This window comes from Microcaecilia unicolor, chromosome 3, assembly GCF_901765095.1.
Source record: "Microcaecilia unicolor chromosome 3, aMicUni1.1, whole genome shotgun sequence".
Lineage (NCBI taxonomy): Eukaryota > Metazoa > Chordata > Amphibia > Gymnophiona > Siphonopidae > Microcaecilia > Microcaecilia unicolor.
In genome coordinates this window covers 527,820,585-527,840,968 of record NC_044033.1, presented here as the reverse complement: position 1 = coordinate 527,840,968, position 20,384 = coordinate 527,820,585, and the positions used below count along the sequence as shown (strand labels likewise).

General features: G+C 48.1%; 1 protein-coding gene and 1 long non-coding RNA gene across 2 annotated transcripts in view; one reads left to right on the top strand and one right to left on the bottom strand.

Annotated features, from left to right (window-relative positions):
- The window catches only part of LOC115467323 (probable inactive peptidyl-prolyl cis-trans isomerase-like 6), a 63,489-nt gene extending 53,244 nt beyond the window's left edge, over positions 1–10,245 (top strand). Inside the window, exons 7-8 of the mRNA XM_030199194.1 lie at positions 4,037–4,172; positions 9,942–10,245. Coding sequence (XP_030055054.1) covers positions 4,037–4,172; positions 9,942–10,053 — 248 coding nt within the window. The 3' untranslated portion in view covers positions 10,054–10,245. The remainder of the gene's footprint in view (positions 1–4,036; positions 4,173–9,941) is intronic.
- Positions 1–20,384, bottom strand: part of LOC115467326 — a 145,740-nt gene that overhangs the window by 78,353 nt on the left and 47,003 nt on the right. Inside the window, exon 3 of the long non-coding RNA XR_003941679.1 lies at positions 4,833–4,839. This is a non-coding gene — a long non-coding RNA (uncharacterized LOC115467326). The remainder of the gene's footprint in view (positions 1–4,832; positions 4,840–20,384) is intronic.

Sequence of the window (20,384 nt, the reverse complement as noted above, 5' to 3'; positions counted from 1 at the left end):
ACTAAGGTCCATACGGGGGGGCAACATTGATACATTTACATAAGTACATAAGTAATGCCACACTGGGAAAAGACCAAGGGTCCATTGAGCCCAGCATCCTGTCCACGACAGCGGCCAATCCAGGCCAAGGGCACCTGGCGAGCTTCCCAAACGTACAAACATTCTATACATGTTATTCCCGGAATTGTGGATTTTTCCCAAGTCCATTTAGTAGCGGTTTATGGACTTGTCCTTTAGGAAACCGTCTAACCCCTTTTTAAACTCTGCTAAGCTAACCGCCTTCACCACGTTCTCCGGCAATGAATTCCAGAGTTTAATTATGTGTTGGGTGAAGAAAACTTTTCTCCGATTTGTTTTAAATTTACTACACTGTAGTTTCATCGCATGCCCCCTAGTCCTAGTATTTTTGAAAAGCATGAACAGACGCTTCACATCCACCTGTTCCACTCATTATTTTATATACCTCTATCATGTTGCCCCTCAGCCGTCTCTTCATCTTCATATCCTCCGACACCAACACCCCAAGGTCTCTCTCCTACTAATCTCTTCACTCCTATTCGGTATCTCTCTTTTGGGTTTCTGCACCCCAAGTGCATCACTCTACACTTCTTGGCATTAAATTTAAAATGTAAAATACATAAAAACCGTTGTCTGCTTCTCACTTATCTACTTTTTTTTTTTACTTTTCTAGTATGCTGTGACCCAAACACACTGTGTTTAAATATTATTAAAGTGCTCAGTGAAGTGCACGGTTGGACTGCGGCAGAGGAAGGCGTACCATCCTCAGAGTGAAGCAGTATACCGATAGCGGAATCCAGACGGATCTTGGTTCTCATAATGACGCGCATTATAGCATAGTAACATAGTAACATAGTAGATGACGGCAGAAAAAGACCTGCACGGTCCATCCAGTCTGCCCAAGAAGATAAATTCATATGTGCTACTTTTTTTATTTGTACTGTCCTCTTCAGTGCACAGACCGTATAAGTCTGGCCAGCCCTATCCCCGCCTCCCAACCACCAACCCCGCCTCCCACCACCACCTCTGGCACAGACCGTATAAGTCTGCCCAGCACTATCCCCGCCTCCCAACTACCAGTCCCGCCTCCCACCACCAGCTCTGGCACAGACCGTATAAGTCTGCCCAGCACTATCCCCGCCTCCCAACTACCAGTCCCGCCTCCCACCACCAGCTCTGGCACAGACTGTATAAGTCTGCCCAGCACTATCCCTGCCTCCCACCACCGGCTCTGGCACAGACCGTATAAGTCTGCCCAGCACTATCCCCACCTCCCAACTACCAGTCCCGCCTCCCACCACCAGCTCTGGCACAGACCGTATAAGTCTGCCCAGCACTATCCCTGCCTCCCACCACCGGCTCTGGCACAGACCGTATAAGTCTGCCCAGCACTATCCCCGCCTCCCAACTACCAGTCCCGCCTCCCACCACCAGCTCTGGCACAGACCGTATAAGTCTGCCCAGCACTATCCCTGCCTCCCACCACCGGCTCTGGCACAGACCGTATAAGTCTGCCCAGCACTATCCCCACCGCCCAACCACCAGCTCTGGCACAGACTGTATAAGTCTGCCCAGCACTATCCCTGCCTCCCACCACCGGCTCTGGCACAGACCGTATAAGTCTGCCCAGCACTATCCCCACCGCCCAACCACCAGCCCTGGCACAGACCGTATAAGTCTGCCCAGCACTATCCCTGCCTCCCACCACCAGCTCTGGCACTCATTCTAGGCGAAACACCATGTGTGTTGAGAACAAGAATGAATAATATTGTTGTGATTGGAAGAAGTATCAGATGTAAGCCGCTTCAAGGATGGCGGCATGAGCATAAAGTTTTAACTTCTGTAACACTAAATGTCTATTTCTAATGTATTTCCACTATTCATGATGTATTGTAAGCCACATTGAGCCTGCAAAGAGGTGGGAAAATGTGGGATACAAGTGCAACAAATAAATAAATAAACTTCACCATCTACTCGGGCGACTACTGGATAACAGCTGGCTACAGTGTGATTACATCGAACTGCTCCTGCCCGCAGCTAAGTGTTTATTAATTAATAGCAATGTATATTCAGTACACTCAAGCTATAGGAGGTGAGGGAGGGCGTAAGTGCGATGATGCTTAAAGAGAGATATTACTTTTCCAGTTGACTCGCCTGAGTAATATGCACTTCACTGAGCACTTTAATAATATTTAAACACAGTGTGTTTGGGTCATGGCATACTAGAAAAATTTAAAAAAAGTTAGATAAGTGAGAAGCAGACAACGGTTTCTATGTACTTTATAGGTTTATATTCTGAAACCAGGACGTAGTGGTGCCCCAGTGTTATTCTAGTATATTAAATTTTAACTACCAAGGTATACACAAGCTTCCAATTTTTATACGAAAATTCAATCCTGCAGCTCACCGGCTGCAGGTATACTTCTACTTATGCACCAGATGTAACTCAAACTCTCAAGCGTCACCCAGCCATCTGCTCGTGGAGAAAAAAGGCCTCAGTAGTACCACCCAGCCAGCCAATATATTCAGCTATAAGGCGTGGGTCCGGTACACCATCATCTTGCCTGAAAAAAAAACTCCACAGTTTATTTGTGCTTGAGTGTGCGCTGAAAAGTCCAAGTGACAAACCGTGCACAGGAAAGGACACAGAATGCAGACAAACCTTACTGTGCACTGCAAATAACAGACCTGTGCACCAGAAATGGCAGAAATCCTAAGTGTGAACTATGTCTCGATAGTAGTATTCCGGTGGGGCAGCCCCCCAGCACTTATCTGGAGTGTCTCCAATTCCTCCAGCGCTGTGCTGCTCCTATTCACCGCCACATCAGATCCACATAACAGGGAGTCCCCGTTTCACCGAAGCTGCATCAGGGGTTCCACTCCTGTGTCCAGACTGCTGAGTCGAACAGGGAGTCTCCATTTCGCCGAAGCTGCGTCAGGTGTTCCACTCCTGTGTCCAGCCTGCTGAGTTGAAAATGGCTGGTAACTGACGGAAGAGCGCCTTCTTCACTCTCTAAATCAATCATGCTCCTCCCCTTTCCATCCAGTTCCTCAATCATGTTTCACAACCATTCATGATGTCATTTTCAGCGCATGCTCAAGCACAAATAAACTGTGGAGTTTTTTTTCAGGCAAGATGATGGTGTACCGGACCCACGCCTTAGCTGAATATATTGACTGGCTGGGTGGTACTACTGAGGCCTTTTTTTCTCTTGCTCTTTCGTCTTGCTGACGTCCTGTGCCCGTTCCTTTACGTGAAACTGAGTATGCTCAGTTTCACTTAAAGGAACGTGCAGGACGTCAGGAGGAAGAAAGAGCACAGGGCAGGGAATGCGTTGCGCCGGAGACCGGCGCTGAAGAAGGCTTCGGCTGGCGGGGGTTGGGGACCCCTGCCAGCAAAACCAGGGGCCCGGATGAAATTTGCGGGGGCCCAGGCTCCCGGGGCCCCACCTAGCTATGCCCCCTGGTTGAGAATCGGAGCCCTTGATCTATATGATTTGTGGTGGTCTGTCAAACTTTACAAGCACAAAAATTTGTATAAGAAAATTTGCCCAATGCGCGCCAAGTTGGAGTTAACGGCCGGCCCAGGCGGTAATTTCAATTTTGACGCGCGTCCACTACACGCGTCTGAAAAATATTTTTTATTTTCTGGCGCGCGTAGCGGACACACACCAAGTGGCATCTGACGCATGTAGGTCATTACCGCGCAAATTCTTTACTGCTAGGTCTATGGCTGGCGGTAAGGTCTGAGTCCCAAAATGGACGCGCAGCAATTTTGATTTTGCCACACATCCATTTTCAGGGAAAAAAAAGAGGGTTTTTTTACAGGTGTGCTGAAAAATGATTCTGCGCGTATCCAAAACCCGTGCCTACACTACCGCAAGTCATTTTTCAGCGCACCTTTGTACAAGGAACCCTATGGGTTTTATTTTGTGGACATTTATAACTGGTCAGGGTAATTGATCTTTATCTGGCATCATCTATTATATTACTGTTCTGATTGGCATCTCTTTTCCAGACGAAAGTTTTGCAGTTCCTCACCACAAGCGAGGCATCCTTGGAATGGCTAACAAAGGGACTCACACAAACGGCTCACAGTTCTACATCACGCTGCAACCTGCACCTTACCTTGACAGAAAGTGTGTGGCTTTTGGGTACGTATAGTAAATGTTTGTGTTTGATTACAACCTGGTTTTCAGGATTAATTGGCCTTTTTAGAAAAATACGGGGTAAGTACGTGTGGAACAGGGGCGTAGCCAGACAACAGATTTTAGGTGGGCCTAGGCAAGAAGTGGGTGGGCACCAAGTGTTCTCCCCCCCCCCCCCAACCACCACCCAAAAAAATCTCCGCTGGTGGGAAAACACTTCTTTCCACCTTGGCAGTCCACAGCAAGCATGTGCTGAAAAATGAGCATGCTCAGGTGCCAGTATTGTGGAGAGTAGTGTTTTCGTTACCATCAGGGAGAAGTCTTCAGCTGGCTGAGCTTGGGATCCCCACCAGCTACCACTAAACGTGTGCTACTGTTGGGTGGGCCCGAGCCCTAAATGGGTGGGCCCTGGCCCACCCAGGCCCACCTGTGGCTACGCCACTGGTTTGGAAGCTAATTTTATAAAGGGCATCTATGGCAAAGTTTTAAAAAAAAGTGCCTATTTAATGGCTGTTTTCTAAAGGCAGTTTAGGTGCCTGTGGAGCTCATTTTCAAAAGAGAGAAATGTCCAAAAAGTGGCATAAATCTGTGTTTAGACGTTTTTCCTCACAAAACCAATTTTTAGACGTTTTTCTATGAAGTCCGTCAGAAGTGCATTTAAATCACAAGGGGGCTTGTCAGGGGCGTGTTAAGGGCGGGATCTGGGCATTCCTAACATTTGGACGTTTATCAGCCATAATGGAATAAAACAAAACCATCCAGGACTAAGAACTGTAACGCATCACCACTTAACTGACATTCTGAATGCTCTCTCTTTTTACCAATCATTTATTTATTTATTTATTGCATTTGTATCCCACATTTTCCCACCTATTTCCAGGCTCAATGTGGCTTACATAGTTTTGTTAACATAGTTATTCCAGTATGTCAGGTACAGTTAGTATTGTGAAGAGATTAATTAAGGGAAGAAAGGAGGAGGAAGGGATTTATTAGGGTAATTATAGGAGGTGGTCTTTCGTAACTGAATGGGTTGGTGAAGTGGATTAGTGAGGTTGTAGGTTCTCATTGTAGGCCTTGTTGAAGAAATAAGTCTTCAGAGATTTGCGAAAGATATTTATTATGTCACCCATGTTTTATGTTTAAATCTTTTTTATTAAGCAATCAAACAGACAAGAACCATAGTCATAATCGTATAAACAAATCTGTTGTAACAATGGCCCCGGACAATCAGCAAGAGTCAGAAAATTCTTCTATCATAAACAATTTTATAACCCCCCCTTTCCATCCCTCCCCCCCCCCCCCCCCCCGCCCCAACTCTTATTAACCCACTTATTCACGTTTCAACCCAAATAGTGGTACAATCACAAGTAAAGTTGTACAGCAGTATAGCATCCTACTCTACGGCCCCCAGTCCTCCCCCTTTCTAATCCACCCTCACCCACCCACCCCCCCCTTTAGAGTGTCAAAGTAAACCGGTCCATCAAACAGTATTCAAATGTGCACTTAATTTAAAAGCCTGCTCCGTGCTGCTGGCTGCAGTGTGTCCCAGAAATTCGCCCAGGTTTTTTCCAGACGTTTACCGTCTTCGGAGGAGAAGTCCTTGACCCCGCAGCGCTCCAGCCTCAGCAGTTCAATCATGTGCGTCCGCCATACACCAATAGATGGAACCATGTGCTCTCGCCAATTCAATAAAATGATCTTCTTCCCCACTAGTAGCGCTCTCTGTAAGAAGGCTTTGAAGCCCGGAAGAGTGGGCTTAACCTCTTTGTAGACTCCAAAGAGCATCAATGGTTGTCTCTGTATTGTTCGACCCCAATAGCTCTTAACTGCCTCCAAGATTGTAGACCAAAAGCGCATAACTCGGGGACATTGCCAGAACATATGACTAAGCCCTGCAGGGGACTGTCTGCACTTAGGGCACTCCCCAGATCCACCGAACCCTGCCTGGTGGGCAAGTGCTGGAGAGATGTATAACCGCAGGGCAAACTTATATTGTATTTCCCAATAACGAGTGAAGACAGAGGTGCGTTGAATGGAGGACAAAAAGTTACAAAGCGACTCTTCCGACAGTTCCACCCCAAGCTCTCTAGACCAGACCTGCGCTCTGCTGCGAAAGTCCAGATCCTCAGTTGTGTCTTGTAAAAACCGATGATGATAGTGGAGAGGTACTGCATTCTGGGCCCCCAATGTCAGGGCCGTGTTCAATGTATCTTGTACATCCTCACTTAAATTAATCCATCCCAAGGCAGTCAAATAATGCTGGATTTGTAAATATGCAAATTGGTCCGACCCTGTCAGCTGAAATTCCTGCTGTAGTTCCAAAAACGGCCTTGCTCGTCCGTCATCAGTCACCAGTTGGCAAAGAAAATGGATTCCTTTCTGCCTCCATCGAGCAAAGGCCGCTGAGGAGGACCCCTCCGTCACCCATGTTTTATATGTAATACCAATTGAATGTTTTCTCTTCTCACCTGATTGTTTATTTTTATTATGTCATCCCTGTTTATTTATTTATTTATGGTTCATTTTGTACCCCACATTTTCCCACCAATGCAGGCACAATGTGGCTTCCATGAATTACCAAAGTAGAGAGATACAACACATGTTCTCCATGTAATACCAATTGTATCTTTTACTCTGGAATGGCAAAAGCCATGACGGAAAATTGTAAGCCACATTGAGCCTGCAAATAGGTGGGAAAATGTGGGATACAAATGCAACAAATAAAGAAATAAAACTAAGATGTTTTGAGCTAGACCTGTTTTTATAACGAATAAGGCACAAAAAGGTGCTCTAAATGACCAGATGATCACTGGAGGGAATCAGGGATGACTTCCCCTTACTCCCCCAGTGGTCACTAACCCCCTCCCACCTCCCAAAAATGTGATTAAAAACATTACTTGCCAGTCTCAGATGTTATACTCAGGTCCATTAGAGCAGCATGCAGGTCTTTGGAGTAGTCTAGTGTTGGGTGCAGTGCACTGCAGACAGGTGGACCCAGGCTCCTACCTCCCCCCTACCTGTTACACTTGTGGAGGAAACTGAGAGCCCTCCAAAACACACCAGAAACCCTCTGTACCCACATACCGGTGCCCCCCTTCACCCCTAAGGGCTATGGTAGTGGTGTATAGTTGGGGTAGTGGGTTTTGGGGGGGTTCAGCAGACAAAGTAACTACTAAAGGCTTATAGCAATGTCCCGAGCAATCATTTGCTAATAGCAGTAGCAACTTCAGAATTGACGATAGCAGTCAAACACAAAAACCACAATACTCGTCTGGCAGTCACTGGAAACCCAGATTCTAACAGGAGTACCCTGTTTCTCCCACCAGGGTGTCATCAGGGGAACGCTTGTGGACTGTGAAATATTGGAGGAAGACCTTAGGAAATTGGGAGACTGGGCATCCAAATAGCAGATGAAATTTAATGTGGACAAATGCAAGGCGATGCACATTGGAAAGAATAATCTGAATCATAGTTACCTGATGCTAGGGTCCACCTTGGGGGTCAGCACTCAAGAAAAAGATCTGAATGTTGTTGTAGATAATAAGCTGAAATTTTCTGCTCAGTGTGCAGTGACGGCCAAAAAATTTCTAGGTTACTGGGGCTTCACTCCCAGTGGTCCCACAGTTCCTAGAAAGCACCCACAGACCCACCCAACACACAAACCACCAGGATTCTTAGTCCAGACAAGCAGAGGCAATAAACTAAAAATGTCTATTGTCATGAAAAATTAGAACAATGAACAGAAAAGGTACAATCAGCAAACAGTAACAAGTCACTAAAATATGGATCACTTATAAAACTAACTAAACATTTGTTTATTATCTAAATAGTACCTGGGGAGATCAGGACATATAGCTGCTCACAGGTTATCAAATATAAGTGTTCACAGGGCCTCAGCAAAGAGATCCTTCTCTCTTTTCTCCCTAGCTAAGACTGGAGGAAAAAAGCCATCTTAGATGAATTGAGCCCCTGGCCAATCAGAGCCCAGAACAACAAGTTTTAAAAGTAGCTGGCCACATCACTGCAGGTTAACCTCTTCTCTGTGTGTTAACTAAAGAAGGAACAGTCTTTTCTCTGTAACAGCTTAAAACATAAATATGCACCACCTGCTGGCCCTCACCCACGCACTGAGCCTAACAATCCTACCATGCTGCCACCAAAAGAAAAAGACAAAGGTTTGTCACAAAACGCCTAGCCATATGCCTGGGGCTACCCCACGGCCACTTAGAGAGTCTATCCCTAGCACAGCTCAGGTCCACCTGCATCTGCTGCTTGTGCTCTACACTAGCAGTCTCCTCCCACCGACTGGGTACCTACCGCTTCTGGGTGAAGTCTCCTGATCTCAAGGTGTTCCCCGGTGATTTCTAGGTTACTGGAGACACACTCCCAGTGGTCCCACAGTTCCTACAAAGCACCCAGAGACCCAACACACAAACCACCAGGATTCTTAGTCAGTCCAGACAAGCAAAGGCAATAAACTAAAAATGTTTATTGTCATGAAAAAGTAGAACAATGAACAGAAAAGGTGCAGTCAGCAAACAGTAATAAGTCACTGAAATATGGATCACTTATAAAATTAACTAAACATTTGTTTACTATCTAAATAGTACCTGGAGAGATCAGGACATGTAGCTGCTCTCTGGTTATCAAATATAAGTGTTCACAGGGCCTCAGAAAAGAGATTCTTCTATCTTTTTTTCTGTAGCTAAGACTGAAGAAAAAAGCCAGTACATCCTAGATAAATTGAGCTCCTGGCCAATCAGAGCCCACAACAACAAGTTTTAAAAGAAGCTGGCCACATCACTGCAGATTAACTTCTTCTCTTTGTGCTAACTAAGGGGCCCTTTTACCAAGAAGCTGCGGGAATAAGGGCTCTGTGCTTGGCAGCAGGGGCTGTGTTTCCTGCACGCCAGGGCCCTTTTTACCGCAGTGGGTAAAAAAAGCCCCCAGCACACATGACCATGCGGTAAAAGAACTCCTACTGCATGGTCATGCGACGGGGAGCCCTTACCACCACCCACTGAGGTGGTAATGTGGGTTCCTGTGCTAACCGGACATCGCGATTTCTGCTGGGTTACTGCCGTGCAAGCCATTTCCAGGGGTTTTCTTTTACCTCTGGAAATGGTGGACGCTCAGGGCGGGACTACCGCCAGCGGCAGTCCCAAAAGGGCGAGCGGTAAGCCCGCGTTGGGCTTACCACTGCTTTGTAAAAGGGCCTCTAAAGAAGGAAGTGTCTTTTCTCTGTAACAGCTTTAAACATAAACATGCACCACCTGCTGGTCAAACTAGAGAAATACACTTCAAGAAATACAGGCTTAAAACCCACTGCTTTGTCACACTGACATTATACAACAATGGATTGTTTCAATGTGGCTTATAACTGGGATGTGATGTCGCGAGCAGGAGGTTAACAAGAGTAGACAGTTTGTATTTGATTGGGATATGGAGTGCAGGGTAAGAGCAGTTATGTCAGAGTTCCATATATTGAGTGATTCATTCTAAGTGAATTGTATATTATAATTTGTAGTAGAAGAAGGTTGAGTGGATTGGCTACTGCGTACATCTAGTAGCGCTATAGAAATGATAAGTAGTAGTAGTATTCTTTTGGGAGTAGTACTAGAGTTAATCTTTTTTTAAAGTTTATAGATGGGTAGTGAGTGCCTGTTGGGCACAGCATTGGTTATTTGGTTAAGAGTTGTATTTTTACCTTGGCACCAGAAAGCTCCAAGATATTATTGCTAGATAATAACTATTTCTGTTATTTCCTTTCTTCAGGGAACTGATTGAGGGTACAGAAGTCCTTCGGGAATTAGAAAATGTGCCTACATACAATGAAAGACCAAAAATAAGATGTGTGATAACTGATTGCGGAATCTTCAGTCCTTGAATGCAAAGCCATAATGTATCATATTTGGAGTGCATACTGTTCAGATTGCCATATTTATTCTTCAGGTATTAATAAACAATAGTTTTATATATGTGTCTCTTGATACAAGGTTTGCCCATTCCTTTTCAGCATTGAACGTGTGGGTAGGAGTAGAAGCAGGGTGTTTTGACTCTCTTAGAAGGGCTGCTTTGATGTCCTCAATAGCTAGACACCTGAGTGGAAGCCACCAGAGAAGACATACATAGTAACATAGTAGATGACGGCATGAAAAAGACCTGCACGGTCCATCCAGTCTGCCCAACAAGACAAACATATGTGTATACCTTACCTTGATTTGTACCTGCCTTTTCAGGGCACAGACTGTACAAGTCTGCCCAGCAGTATTTCCCGCCTCCCAACCACCAGTCCCGCCTCCCATCACCGGCTCTGGCACAGACCGTATAAGTCTGCCCTCCACTATCCTCGCCTCCCAACCACCAACCCCTCTTCCCCCCCACCTGCTCCGCCACCCAATTTCGGCTAAGCTTCTGAGGATCCATTCCTACTGCACAGGATTCCTTTATGCATATCCCACGCATGTTTGAATTCCGTTACCGTTTTCATCTCCACCACCTCCCGCGGGAGGGCATTCCAAGCATCCACCATCCTCTCCGTGAAAAAATACTTCCTGACATTCTTCTTGAGTCTGCCCCCCTTCAATCTCATTTCATGCCCTCTCGTTCTACCGCCTTCCCATCTCCGGAAAAGATTCGTTTGCGGATTAATACCTTTCAAATATTTGAACGTCTGTATCATATCACCCCTGTTCCTCCTTTCCTCCAGGGTATACATGTTCAGGTCCACAAGTCTCTCCTCATACGTCTTGTAACGCAAATCCCATACCATCCTGGTAGCTTTTCTTTGCACCGCTTCAATTCTTTTTACATCCTTAGCAAGATACGGCCTCCAAAACTGAACACAATACTCCAGGTGGGGCCTCACCGACGACTTGTACAGGGGCATCAACACCTCTTTTCTTCTGCTGGTCACACCTCTCTCTATACAGCCTAGTAACCTTCTAGCTACGGCCACCGCCTTGTCACACTGTTTCATCGCCTTCAGATCCTCAGATGCTATCACCCCAAGATCCCTCTCCCCATCCGTACCTAGCAGACTCTCACCGCCTAACACATACGCCTCTCTTGGATTTCTACTCCCTAAGTGCATCACTTTGCATTTCTTCGCATTGATGTGAGATTCTGTTGTCAGCTTAAGGGTAAGATTGGATAGCCAACTGAATATGTATGCTCAGATCCGTGAAGTAATACTCTTGTGTTTTAATCAATTATTGTACATACAGTTCGTCAGTTGAATCTTACCTCTTTCAATATGGCCTTGGTTGTTCATGCAGTTGTTACTTGTCAGTTGGACTTCCGCAATTCTTTGTATCATGGTCTGGCTAAGTCAAGTAAGTCTCAGCTTAAATTGTACAAAATACCGTGACCCTGATGCTGACAGTGGTCAAGAAACAGAATCATATTACTCCAGTTCTTTTTAATATACACTGGCTTATGGTCTCTGCCAGATCAACATTTAAACTTGTTTGGTATTCAAAGCCTTCTTCACAGACATTCCACCTTACTTGGCCAATCAGCTAGTAGACTATGAGGGGCATAATCGAACACGAACGCCCGTCTCCATGGGCGTCTATCTCTGAGACAGGGTACGTGAAGGGGTGGGACAGACCGTATTTTTGGAAAAAATGGACGTCCATCTTTTTTTTTCGATAATACGGTTTGTGCAGGGCAAATGCATCGGATTTTGCGGATTTGAGCTGGGCGGTTTCGTTTTTCAGCAATAATGGAAACCGAAGGCGCCCATCTCAAAAACGAACAAATCCAAGGCATTTGGTCGTGGGAGGGGCCAGGATTCGTAGTGCACTGGTCCCCCTCACATGCCAGGACACCAACCGGGCACCCTAGGGGGCACTTGTAACAATTAAAAAAAAATTAAATACCTCCCAAGTCCATAGCTCTCTTCCGTTGAGTGCTGAGCCCCCCAAATCCCCCCCAAAACCCACTCCCCACAACTCTACACCAGTACCATAGCACTTATGGCTGAAGGGGGGCACCTAGATGTGGGTACAGTGGATTTTGGGGGCGGTTTGCAGCGCTCCCATTTACCACCACAAGTGTAACAGGTAGGGGGGATGGGCCTGGGTCTACCTGGCTGACGTCCACTGCACCCATTAACAACTGCTCCAGGGACCTGCATACTGCTGTAATGGAGCTGGGTATGGCATTTGAGGCTGGAAAAAAGTTGTTAAAGTTGTTTGTTTTTTTGGTGGGAGGGGGTTAGTGACCACTGGGGGAGTCAGGGATGGTCATCTGCGATTCCCTCCTTTGGTCATCTGGTCATTTAGGGCACTTTTTTGGGACTTGTTCGTAACAAAAAAAAAAGGGTCCAAAAAAAGTGACCCAAATTCGCGCTAAAAACGCCTTTCTTTTTTCGATTACCAGCCGAGGGCGCCCATCTCTCCTCGGCCGATAAACATGCCCCACTCCCGCCTTCACCACGCCTCCGACACGCCCCCATCAACTTTGCCCGTTTCCGTGACAGATTGCAGTTGAAGATGCCCAAAATCGGCTTTCGATTATACTGATTTGGGTGGCCACAGGAGAAAGACGCCCATCTCCCGATTTGGGTCGAAATATGGGCGTCTTTCTCTTTCGAAAATAAGGCGGTATGCTTCCTCCAGATCATTGTATTCTTCCCAACAAAAGTTTTTTGAAGCTGCCACCACTGACTACACCTCAGTTATCAGCTATGTATAAGAGTACCTAAGTATTGCCACACTGGGACAGACCAAAGGTCCATCAAGCCCAGCATCCTGTTTCCAACAGTGGCCAATCCAGGTCACAAATACCTGGCAAGATCCCAAAATAGTTCAATACATTTTATGCTGCTTATACCAGAAATAAGTAGTGGATTTTCTCCAAGTCATTTTAATAATGGTCTATGGACTTTTCCTATAGGAAGCCGTCTAAACCTTTTTTAAACCCCACTAAGCTAACCGCCTTTACCACATTTTGATTGGTTGGTCCAGTAGTCGCGTGCCACGGGAGAAATTAGCAAGTATTTGGTTTTTTAGGAAATATTTTAAAAGTGACTGTACAGTGTTAAGAACTTACAGGCTAATACAGTTTTGGCCAAGAAAGATTTCAATATGCTTTCTAGTTATAGACTAATTGGGATAGTAGGGTGGATGGAAACTGCTAAATGATGGTATTATAATTTTAACTTTATAGTAATTTTAAATACCATCATTTAGCAATTTCCATCCACCTTACTTATACTTATGTTTATTAAGCACTCGATATACCACCTTTCAAATTTTTGAAAACCAAAGCGATTTGAAAATCTAAGGAATTTGATTGTATTGTTATCTGTTTTATATTGTAAACTGCTTTATTCCATATCATCAAGCTGATCAATCCATAGACTGGTGGGTTGTGTCCATCTACCAGCAGGTGGAGATAGAGAGCAAACTTTTGCCTCCCTATATGTGGTCATGTGCTGCTGGAAACTCCCCAGTATGTTCTCTATCTCAGCAGGTGGTGGTCACACACAGCAGCAGCTCTGGCTAGGCCTCCAAGCCTAATTTTTAGGTTTTGTTGAGTGCCTGGGGTTGAGGGCTCTTTTGAGCAAGTGCAAACCTGGTGGTGCCAGGTCCCTCCTTTTCTCCCCCCTCCCGCTGGCTCCGTTTAAAAAAAAAAAAAAAATTTTTAAACGTCCTTAAAGGCGTTTATTTCGACGTTTATTTAAACGTTCATTGCAGCTACTCACTGGGACACCAGTTCGTTACAGCTCGGAGCGGACAGCAGGTAATTTTTACCTTTTTATAGCGGGCAGGGGGTTCCCCGATTCTTCTCCTCGTGGCATATGGCGTCGGAGGGCGAGGGCGCAAAGGGTCGCTCCCCGGATCGCTTGAGCGCTTCTAGAGGGGATGCGGGGGTCTTAAAGCCTGATTCGCCCTTGTTGGGTGACAGTTTCGTGACCGATGAATGTCCCGGTCCTTCCTCCGGCGTGGCGGTTTTTCCCGCCATAAACGCCCATCCCCCGCTCCTCGCCTCCGCCATCTTGGCCGGCCACGCGGCTCGGACGGCTTCTTCGTGGGCCGCCCTTGAGGTTGGAGACATTAATGCCATGAACGCCCTTAATTTGGGCGACGGCACAAAAGCGGCTAAAGTTAAGCGCCGTTCTTCCCGCGCGGCTCCTTCGCGGAGTGTCGCGCCGGACGCCATTTTGGATGCGCAGCATGTCTCTCCCCCGCTCTTGCGAGCGCCGGTTGAGGGTGCGTCTAGGGCTGTTGCCCAGGCTGCGGAAGTTCACAGTCTGGGGGGTTTCTCCCCCGTGTTTGTTTTGCTGCTGCATCAGGCTTTCCTCATGCAAAACGCTGCCCCTGCTCCCTCGTCTGGTAAAGAGGTTGAGGTTCCCAGAGGTAAACGCCCTCGGGTTGATTCCCAGGCCTTGGAGGACTTTGTCTCCTCCGATGTAGATGAGGGCAGCGTGTCTGAGGTCTCCCAACGGTCCTTTGCGGATTCCTTGGAGGAGACGGATCCCCGCTCGGATGGAGCGGATGACCCCTCTGCAGCGGCTCTTTAGCTCAGAGGATTTGCCCAACCTGTTAGTGCAGGCCATGGGCATTTTGAAGATTTCCTCTCCGGAGGACGTCTCTCCCTCAGCCCCTGTTGGCTCTGCCATTATGCTGGGGACGAAGCGCCCGCCTAGAACCTTCCACATGCATGATGCCATGCACTCCTTAATTTCGGCTCAATGGGATGTCCCGGAAGCGAGCCTTAAAGTGGCTAGGGCTATGTCCCGCCGCTATCCTTTGCCTGAAGGTGAACGTGAGACCTTTCTGTGGCCTACCGTGGGTTCTTTAATCACTGCGGTGACTAAGAAAACGGCGTTACCAGTGGAAGGTGGCACGGCCCTAAAGGACGCCCAAGACAGAGGATTGGAGGCGGCCTTAAGGTCGTCCTTTGAGGCGGCTGCTTTAAGTTTGCAGGCCTCAGTTTGCGGCTCCTATGTGGCCAGGGCGTGCCTGACTATGGTGCAGCGGGCTTCCCCCTCGGATCATTCCTTGAGGGCTGTTTGGCCGGCCCTGGAATCGGGCTTAGCCTATTTGGCAGACTTGCTGTATGATGTCTTGAGAGCCTCAGCTAAAGGCATGGCTCAGACAATCTCTGCACGGCGGTGGCTTTGGCTGAAACATTGGTCTGCTGACCATGCCTCTAAATCCCGCCTGGCTAGATTGCCTTTTAAAGGCAAGCTGCTCTTTGGGGTCGAGCTGGACAAAATCGTGACCGATCTCGGCACGTCTAAGGGCAAGAAGTTACCAGAGGTCAGGGCTCGGGCTAGTACTCGCCCTGGTACCTCCAGAGGACGGGCTCAGGAAGCCCGTCGGTACCGCCCGGGCAGGTCGGGCTCCTCTGCCCTCTCTTCCTTCAAGAGGAACTTCTCCCCAAGCAGCATTCCTTTCGCAGAGACCGCCGTCCCGGAGGTGCTCCCTCCGGTCCTCCCCCAGGGTCTCGTACCCAATGACGGGGCCTTGGTCCACGCCCCAGTGCAGATTGGAGGACAGCTGTCCTCGTTTATGGGCGAGTGGACCACAATAACTTCAGACGCTTGAGTGCTGGAAGTCATCAGAGACGGCTACAAGCTAGAGTTCTGCCGACCCTTAAAAGACGGGTTTGTACTCTCTCCCTGCAAGTCTCCGGTCAAAGCTGTGGCAGTGCAGCAGACCTTGGACAATCTGTTCCGCCTGGGGGCGGTCGTTCCGGTGCCAGAGAATCAGCCTGGCAAGGGACGTTACTCCTTTTTCTTTGTGATTCCAAAGAAAGGAGGTTCTGTACGGCCTATCCTCGACCTCAAGGGGTCCATTGGGCCTTGAAAGTTCGGCACTTTCGCATGGAGACCCTCCGCTCTGTTATAGCGGCAGTGAAGGCAGGAGAGTTCCTGGCATCCTTGGACTTCAAGGACGCGTACTTGCATATTCCCATCTGGCCTCCTCATCAACGCTTTTTGCGTTTTGCAGTACTGGTCGACACTTCCAGTTCAGAGCCCTCCCGTTCGGGTTGGCTACTGCTCCGCGGACCTTCTCCAAAGTAATGGTGGTCATCGCGGCCTTCCTATGGAAGGAAGGAGTTCAAGTCCATTCTTATCTGGACGACTGGTTGATCCAAGCCCCTCTTATGCAGAGTGTGGCAAAGCTGTGAACCGGGTGGTTGCTCTTTCGAGCTCCCTGAGGTGGATCATCAACTGGGAGAAAAGCCAGCTGCGCCCGACTCAGTCCCTGGAGCATCTGGGAGTTCGATTCGACACCCAAGTGGGCAGAGTGTTCCTGCCAGACAATTGGATTGTCAAGCTTCAGGCTCAGGTGGACTAGTTCCTAGTAGCCTCTCCTATTCGGACTTGGGACTATGTGCAGCTGTTGGGCTCTATGTCGGCCACGATGGATGTAGTGCCCTGGGCCAGGGCTCATATGAGACCACTTCGACAATCTCTGCTGCTGCGCTGGACTCCGATGTCGGAGGATTATGCTGTGCGCCTTCCCTTGGACCCAGCAGTGCGCAAGGCGCTGAGCTGGTGGACGCAGACAGTCAAGTTGTCTGCAGGAATGCCTCTGGTGACCCCGGAGTGGATTGTCGTCACGACGGACGCCTCTTTGTCGGGCTGGGGAGCCCTCTTCTTGGGAAGGACAGCGCAGGGGCTCTGGTCTCCTGCAGAAGCAAAGTGGTCTATCAACCTCCTGGAACTCAGAGCCATTCGGTTGGCGTTTTTGGAGTTCATCCCGGTACTGGCGTTGAAGCCAGTACGGGTCCTGTTGGACAATGCCACGGCTGTGGTCTATGTCAACCGCCAGGGAGGTACCAAGAGCGCCCCTCTAGCCAAGGCAGCCATGAATCTATGCCAGTGGGCGGTAGCGAGCCTGGAGCAGCTGTCAGCAGCCCACATTGCCGGAGTCATGAATGTCAAGGCGGACTTTCTCAGTCGCCATACCTTGGATCCCGGAGAGTGGCAGTTATCGGCTCAGGCGTTCTTGGATATCACGAAGCGCTGGGGCCAGCCGAGCCTAGATCTATTGGCGTCATCGGCCAGTTGCCAAGTGCCGCGCTTTTTCAGCAGAGGACGGGACCCTCGATCTCTGGGAGTCGATGCTCTCCTCTAACAGTGGCCAACACAAGAGCTTCTCTATGTGTTCCCGCCCTGGCCCATGTTGGGCAGGGTGCTAGACCGATTGGCAAAGCATCCGGGCTGGATAATCCTGGTGGGGCTGCCAGTGGAGCAGGGTCTGTTACATCAGGGTCCCGTGGTGATGGAGGATCCCTCCCCCTTTGGGCTTACGGCCTGGCTATTGAGCGGCAGCGTCTGAGGAAGAAGGACTTCTCAGACAAGGTCATCGCCACTATGCTGAGAGCGAGGAAGCGCTCAATTTTTACTGCTTACGCCAGGGTTTGGCGTACCTTGGCAGCGTGGCGAAGCAGGCTCATTTTCTTCATTCACTGCTCCAATTTCTTCAGTGTTGGCATTCCTGCAAAAAGGTCTGGAGAAAGGCCTGTCGCTCAGTTCCCTTTAAGTCCAGGTAGCGGCCCTGGCTTGCTTCAGGGACCGCCTGAAGGGTGCTTCCCTGGCTTTGCAGCCAGATGTGGTGTGTTTTCTCAAGGGAGTTAAGCACCTGCGCCCTCCTCTGCACTCAATGGTGCCTGCGTGGAATTTTAACCTGGTGCTCAGAGCATTACAGAAGCCGCCTTTTGAACCCTTGTTGAGGGCATCTCTGAAAGACCTGACGTTGAAAGCAGTCTTTTTGGTGGCTATCCTTCAGCCAGAGAGTTTCCGAGCTCCAGGCACTCTCATGTCGAGAGTTTTTTCTGCAGTTCACTGAGGCAGGAGTGACTATTCGCACAGTGCCTTCCTTCCTGCCCAAGATTGTTTCTCGCTTCCATGTGAATCAGCAGCTCTGTCTCCCTTCCTTTCGTAGGGAGGACTACCCAGAGGAGTACTCTGCTCTTAAATATCTGGATGTGAGACGAGTCATCATCAGATACTTGGAAGTGACCAATGATTTCCGGAAATCGGATCATCTGTTTGTCCTGTTGGCAGGTCCTCGTAAGGGTCTGCAGGCTGCTAAGCCTCCAGTGGCAAGATGGGTCAAGGAAGTCATTGCCGCGGCTTATGTGGCCGCGGGGAAGGTGCCGCCTATCCAGCTGAAGGCTCACTCCACTAGAGCTCAGGCGGCCTCGATGGCAGAGGCCGGGTCCGTCTCCTTGGAAGAGATATGCAAGGCGGCAACTTGGGCATCGGCCCATACATTCTCCAAGCATTACAGCTTGACTGTGGCGGCACGGGCGGAGGCCCGGTGTGGAGCTTCAGTGTTGAGTTCAGGGATTTCTATGTCCCGCCCTGGGTGAGTACTGCTTCGGTACATCCCACCAGTCTATGGATTGATCAGCTTGATGATATGGAAGGTAAAATTATGTATAATCATACCTGATAATTTTCTTTCCATTAATCATAGCTGATCAATCCATAGCCCCGCCCAGATATCTATATTTCTATTCTGGTTGCATTTCAGGTTCAAGTTTAGTCTTCAGTTACTTCAGGAAGACTTCGGGTTCAAGTTTTTTCACTTGGATTCTTCAAGAGTTGAGACGAGTTTGTGTTACAGTGAGCTGCTGCATTCCTCTCCCCTCCGTTTTACGGGGCTGGATTGAGACATAAATTCTGCCGGCACTCCCTCCCGCTTCGTGTGGTTGTAGGGCAGTTTTGTACCCCTCCCGCTTCGGCGGTGCTAGGGTCAGTCAGCTCCTCCCGCGGTTGCGGTTGCAGGATAAGCCAGATCCCCCCGCATCGGCGGGTGCGGTGTCCCTCCCCCGCTCCACGGGGATGAGCTGGACGGATTCCCCTCCCCCACTTGTGTGGGGATGAGCTGGGTTAATTCCCCTCCCCCACTTGTGTGGGGATGAGCTGGGTTAATTCCCCTCCCCCGTTTCGGCGGTGGTGAGCTGGGCAGAGTGTCCCTTCGTGGGTGTAATTCTCTAAGTGCTGAGTCCTGCAGATGGAGCTTTGATATCGACATACTGAGGAGTTTCCGGCAGCACATGACCACATATAGGGAGGCAAAAGTTTGCTCTCTATCTCCACCTGCTGGTAGATGGACACAACCCACCAGTCTATGGATTGATCAGCTATGATTAATGGAAAGAAAATTATCAGGTATGATTATACATAATTTTACCATATTGTGTGTAAGGCAGCATGACAAATTAATAAATAAAATAATAAATAAATCAAACATTTCTTATTTGTTCAGAAAAGGACAAAAACACTAAAAAAGAGAGAGAGATTCAAAAATACTATAAAATAATAACAGTTCATGTACATATATGTTCTAAGAACTGAGTGGAATATGCAAAAAAAATGCATCAGTTGGAAAACCTGAGAAAAGAATCATCAAAATGACTGACTGAAACTTTTGTGTGAGAAAGTAAATGGACTTTCAATATGTCTATTAATTAATACACATGAGGAGAGCAGCCTCATGGACTGGCTACCTTCTGTACGCAGTGGGTTCTTGGGCAGTAGGGGGGGAGGGGCAGGATGGCTCTGGACTTCAACCTGGCAGGCTCAGTCAAGCCAAAGGAATCGGCAATTAAAGCTGTATAAAAGAGCTTGCTGATTAACCTACATATCATCGAAAAGAAGAGGAAACTAGGATGGAAGTGAAGCTTGGCATTTGCCTTCCTGTTCTAAGAGCCAAGATATCAAAATGCTTTTCTTGAATAAACTTCAAGGGGCATAGGTCAAATGTTGTTCAATTTAAATTGATTGGTACTCTTAAGGGATGTTATATATTTATTTTTAAGCCCACGGGAAAATTAAAAATTTTAATCTCAATCACTCAAAACGTGTTTGTCACAATTAATTGAATGATTAAAAGGTGCCTGTGATATAGACATTAAATATGGTCACGGAAACTGGGTCAGAAGGCTTCTCTTAGTATGAACTTTATTAAAGAGCCAACAACCAACCAAAGTTCACCCTCCCCTCCCCACCCCCAAACAAGAAGATACAACCAAAGAAGATGCCATGAGGGTTGATCAGCAGGGTTACATTTTTCCTACCATCAGGACACACAGGTGAATCTGGGGCCAGTTGGCAATCCTGTGCCTGCTCCCTAGCTCCTGTGCCATTTTACTGAGTCTTAACCTGTGAACTTTTCAGGTCACCCTGTGCCCCCCCTCCCCCAACGACTGTGCCACCTCAACCAAGCCACACACCCATTTCCA